Here is a 6,000-nt window from a genome sequence, read left to right as displayed (position 1 = left end):
ATTGGGCTCAACCCTGGTTTGATTATGACCTTCGTGTATTTCATTGGAGTTTCAGAGAGGGGACGGCTCACCTTCCTTGTCAGTGTTCTTCTCTGACGCGGTATAAGAGGGGCACTATGTGAGGAATTAAGAGTGCTTCCAAATAATGCTGCCCGTGGCCCACTGAGGCATGGGTGGGTGGTCCAGACCTACACCTGATCAAGCATCTATCCTTTCCTGCCTCTTCCCCCCTCATTCACACCCTCACACACACCCCTAGAAGTCCCGTGTACACTTCCCTCTGAGTTGATCCTCAGAAATAAATTCAGTCATTATTACAGTAAATTATTATTACATTATTACAGAATAAAGAAAGTCTTTATTCTAAGATGCCCCCAAATAAGTTGTGTGGTGAGATGGGAACCACCCTTTCCTTGTCTCCTTCCGGTAATCAAATTTATCTTCCTTTTAACTTCTAAATGAATACAACATAAGCATCCACATATGAAGCCAAGTTATAACAAATATCGAGAATCCAATCAAGGTTTCTTAGGGATCATTAAAAAAATTATTTTCTATGAGTTGAGCTATAGAATCTTAGGAGTCAGCTTGAGAGAAACAAGATTTGAGGTTTATGATCAATTCTTTAAAAATAATGCCTCACTTCAGGGGAACCCCAAACTCTAAGAATACATGAAATAGCCCCATTTACAAAATGGATTGGGCGAGTGGGGAGTAAAACCATGATTTGTAAGTGAGACTTATCATGGTAAAGCTTACCTTTATTGAAATCCACCAGTGGATTTAAACTATTCTATCAAAATTCTATACATAACACAGCAATTCCACATACTAAGTGAAAAACCATGGGGAAACACTGTCATTCCTACATGGAAAAAAGCTTATTCAGTTTTATTTGTAAATAGGGCATTTCTGAAAAGGCACGCAAATAGTGGTTGTAATACTGACCTGTGGTGTGAGAAATAGGTGACTGGAAGAAAAGGAAAGGGTCGCTTTTGGGTTTGTATCAAGTGCATGTATTATCTACTCAAAAGGTTGAATTATACACTTCCTCTTAATTAAAAACATGTTTTTATATCAATTGAGGTACACTAAGTTGAAAATGATTTTTGTCAAATTGCTTAATTTCTAGGATATCCCCATCTAGAAGTTTTTCTCTCTCAGCAGAAGACTTGGATTATTTCCATTTAACTATTGATACCTATGATATTGGGCAAGTCTGTGTGGACTCAAATTCTTCATTGAAAAAAATGGGCTTAGACTAGAGATGACTTCCAAAATCTCTTTCTGGGGTAAGATACTGTGATTATGTGACTTCACTATGCAATATTTGGAAAAAAAACTGAAATAAGTTGTCAAGGAGAATTTGAATGTGATAGTGAGTTTTGGTGATGTGGCAGAAATAATATGGCAGTATAGTTGTATACAATTACTATTTTTGCAATACATTTTATTCTTAAACCACACCTCATTAATTCCGTTTCATTCTACTCACCTTTGAAATACCTAGGGAACAACAAAAGAGACAGATTCAACTGAAGAAATTTATTTACTTTTTTTCTAGGTACATAGATGACATAATTATAGACAAGTTTTGATACATAGGAAAACCCTTCTGTCCACCTCTTTTTGCTAAATGAATCATCACAATAATTTTTTACAATTTTTAAAACAATACACAGCTTTCTTGGGCTGAAGCAATCGCAAGAACATATTGGTACTGGTATATTACAGCTACTTACAATGTTTAAGAACAGCAATGGAGAAAAATAAGTTATTTAAATATTGATTTCATATACAGAAAGTGCAATGTTGTTAGTTGTTATATAACTTGCTTGACAGTTTCTTGTTTATCAATTTAAAATCGAGATAACGTGGACTCAGACTTTTTCTGAAAATAATACAGTACACACATGCAGCATTGACTTGGTGAACTGACTTCTTTTGCTGCAATTATGAAAGCAAACTTCGCTCTGTCAGGAACTAATTTTCAACAGACTACTTATTTCCAATTTCACCCATCCCTGGGTACAGGAAAAGAGAAAAGGGCCTCTGAGTAAGGCAAGGCCATGAACAATCTATCTACTTCTTGGTTATCTGGGAATGTAAGTAGTGGTTGGGGCTGGCTGCATTTCCTTATAGACAGCTTCAAAGAGAAAAATGACACACAACGGATGTGTAGCTACCTGAGCCAAACTGCCTCTCCAGGTCTCTCTTGTGCTTTCCTAAAACAGTGTTCACCCTTCCTAACATTCGGCACCAAGTGCAACGGATGAAAACCGGATATTGCTGAAGCCGGCCACCTGTCTTCCGGCATCCACAGGCGGCCGCAAACCATCTCAGTCAAATGTCACACGCAAGCATTCAGGCTTTTCTAAGGTCAATTTAAAAGTTTAAAGCAAAAGAAGACCAAACAAATACTAAAAGTTTAAAAACAAAAGGATTTTAATAAAAAGCACAATAAAGTAAAAATCACCTCAAATCCCACAGACTAGGAAGCCCTTCCACTGAAAATGATTCATGGTCCCTGAATTTCACTTCTAGGCAAAGGCAATGATTTCCAAAGAAGAATGAAAAAAAAAATACGGTTTGGCATTCTTAAAAACTCATATTCAGAGAGTTCACTTTTCTGGCACCTCTTTTACATAAGTGGAAATCTTACGGTGAAAATCAACTAACACCAGGAAATTCACATACGATTTTGCCTTCTCCTTTGCTCCTATGTATCACCTGACTATAGGACTTCCTGGTATGTGTGGTCTTTTAGCTCAGCTTCAACTCTGAGCAGGCTCTCTCACAAGTCACGATGAGGCACCGAAAATGTGGGGTGAGGAGCCCATCCATTTTAGAGCATCCTCTCCTCACACATGAAATCCCTTCCAATGACATAGTCACAGCAGAGCCCGCAGCCTCCTTACCCTTTACATGGAATGTCACATCCCACAGGAATGTCATAATGGGCTGAAGAGTTCAACAGAAATTTGGCCGCTTTAGCTTTTTCTTCTAGTGTTCCACAACTTCTTACATGGCATCTTATAGAAGGTGACTATTATTGAAGAAATATATATTATTCTTTAAAATGCATACCCAAAGCATGGAAAAAATATTACCTGAGAATGTCCTTTTCCTCAGAAATATGGATCCAGATCTATTTTAAAGCAAATGGTAAAATGGCTTTGTAATTCATGAAAACACCTTTTTTCCCCACTCTCCCCTAAGGGATATCATTTGTTTTAATGAGTAGATAAAATATTACAGAACTTTTAAATCACGACTCTAAACATTTCTACCAGAAATGATCATACCCAATGCTTAAAATAGGGCTCATGATAAGAATGTAAAAGAAAATAATTTTATAAGCAACTGGAAACAATTTCTGTCTGCTAGAAAATCAGACAACAGATTAAAAGAGAATGCTGAAATCAGTTCGAAAAGAACTGACAATATGCAACTATTTAATACATGGCCAATATAGTTTGTTTGGCTCCATAATGAACCTTTATTATGTTTAAGTGAATTACCTAAATAAGATGGAAAACAGTATTTTAACTATAAAACCAGGAAAAAAAATCTTTTAAAATATCTTATAAACTATTTCCCTTTAAAGAATGTCTTCCTTAAATATTCAACTTACAATGACTTTTTGCAAAGGTAATCTGTTATCCGATGACCGAATTTTGGAATGGACATGGTCAAGATTCCAAGTCAACACTGCAGCACAATGACCAACATGGTAACAACACTAAACTGATTAAAATTAAAGATCATAACCTCAAACACACAAACATACTCTCACACATGATATCTTTGTGAATTTCAGCGAGCTTTTTACCAGATTTGTAGTTAGTTGAAAATCCAAAAGTCAACATGAATCCTGGCCTGATAAACACCCCTAAAAAATAAGCCACGTTAGAGTGAGACAATTAGAAAAGCCCATTTCTGTTGGAAACATCCCACATACGTTAGATGGCAGTCTAAGCTGAGGATCTGGAACTACGGTTACAAGGTAGTGAACACTAGGTTAGATAACTGCTTAAAAGCTTACATTAAGGCAAATAAATGCTGATTTGCTAGAAAGCAATTATTAAAACGTCTCTTGTTTACCTAAAGGAGAATAGGGCTTTCTTTTTCCAGTGCAGCCAGATTTTCTTACTTTTGAACACATGAGCCTGATCAATAGTGTACAATCACTCCCGAGGCTGTTACTTTGGCCTGGCTAAAGCCTGTCTGGGCCTCAGCAACCCTGCAGGGTGACCGAAGAGTGAGGAGCATGCTGAGAAACGGGACAGGCAGCCTCTCCCCCTGCCCCCTGCCCCTGCCCAGCACACCAAGACAGACTGTGGGCAAAGCATTTGTGGCAAATCGGCATCTTGGTTCTACTGTATCCTGAAAACAAAACTAAGTGCTTGTCTTTCCTTTGGGGGTCACAGAGAACCACACCAATTTCCTGGTGGGGGCTTTTCTGGAGAAGAGAAGGTCATCGGTTCTGTGCCAAGATTCCGAGTTCTATTGGCAACACACTGGGCCTTTCTCCTGGGTCTGGTCTGCGTGTCCAGCCAAGGAGGAATTGCATCAGCATCATGAGCACAGTGAACGGGTGGCTCTTGTCTAGGGAGGCCCATTTCGGGCCTGGCTACATGGCCTCGGGGCCTGGTGGCAGTTTGAAGAGTCTGGCTGCAGACACGAGCTTGCTTATGTGTCTCTCCTCTGTGATGCCAGCCTCCTGAAGGCAAGTGTGGGACAGAGAAGGCACTTGGCCCAGGGTGCTAAAGCCCGCCTCAGAGAGGGCACTGGCATACATGGGCAGACCAATGGAAACCAGCCAATCCGACACGGATGACACGTAGCCAGGAGAGAGGGGCTTCCTGCAGATTTCTGTGAGTCCACCACTTGGGATCTAGGAAAACAAAGAAAGCGATTTCATCAAGATTTGACCAGTGCCACTGGAGAGCTCTTTCTTCTCTGCCTAAGAGGAGAGCTAGGCAGAAATATTATATTTAATACTACACTATCAGAAAGGGATAATACCATGAGATGTCAAAGCATCAAGAATTCTTTCTTGGCTTCTCAAGGTGAAACAAATCCTCAAGGAAGTGTCTGAGGTCCCAGAAAGTACTTGAAATTAGATCTAACCGCAATTAAGTGTGGAAGTCTCCAAACCATCACCATTTATGTTTCTGGCTATTTTGTCTCATGGTGGTCACACTGTTCAATCAATGATCCCTATGGTGACTGACAAACCAAACCTATGTGATAGTGTGGAAAAATAAGATACCCAGAAAAGCAATGATACTTATACAAAGTAGATTTTCTTCTGTATTTTGAATCTACACTAACATCCAGAAAATTCAGCATTTATTAAATTAAGCGTTAATTAAAATTAATCAATTATAAAGAATTAAAAATACAATAATAAATGTTGGCTAGGGCAGGGAAATGGACATTTATACTTGACTTCTGTGAAGGCCAAGTGAGATACCTCTCAGAAAGGCAATTTACCACCAAATGTGCAGATTCTTGAGATTTTCTGAAGTCTTAATGAAGCAAATCCTCTTGAAGGACTATATCCTCAGAAATTAGTCAACAAAGTCTATAGAATTTATTAACCAGGACATTCTTCACTCAATTATTTAAAATAAATGTCTTAATAATATGGAATTGGCTGAACTAAGACACATCTACTAGAACACTTTGAAACATAAATAATATAAAATAATTTCAGTAACAAAGAAATAGATTCACAATCTGATAACTGAAAACATTAAGGTTTCCAAACTGTACATGTACTATTATACACGTGCAGAGAAATAACCAAATGGATTTTTTTTCACAGTTCTGGGATTATGGATAATTTTCATCTTTTTCTTTCTGAAACTGTATTTTTAAAACTCTGCAGGCTGAATACGTATTACTTTCCCCCAGGTGTCTCCCTTTGATATCTTATAAGGAACCCTGGGCTACTCTGGCTACCAGCATGCCCATCATTAAGCCCTATAACTG

The 6,000-nt window shown here is 38.3% G+C and overlaps 1 protein-coding gene across 1 annotated transcript in view; it reads right to left on the bottom strand.

The window, feature by feature from the left end:
• Positions 1 to 1,566: 1,566 nt before the first annotated feature.
• Positions 1,567 to 6,000, bottom strand: part of SASH1 (SAM and SH3 domain containing 1) — a 194,869-nt gene continuing 190,435 nt past the window's right edge. Inside the window, exon 20 of the mRNA XM_052645491.1 lies at positions 1,567 to 4,897. Within this exon, the coding sequence (XP_052501451.1) occupies positions 4,634 to 4,897 (264 nt within the window). The 3' untranslated portion in view covers positions 1,567 to 4,633. The remainder of the gene's footprint in view (positions 4,898 to 6,000) is intronic.

This window comes from Budorcas taxicolor, chromosome 9, assembly GCF_023091745.1.
Source record: "Budorcas taxicolor isolate Tak-1 chromosome 9, Takin1.1, whole genome shotgun sequence".
Classification (NCBI taxonomy): domain Eukaryota; kingdom Metazoa; phylum Chordata; class Mammalia; order Artiodactyla; family Bovidae; genus Budorcas; species Budorcas taxicolor.
Note: the sequence above shows the minus strand (reverse complement) of the source record. Positions and strands in the feature narration are given on the sequence as shown.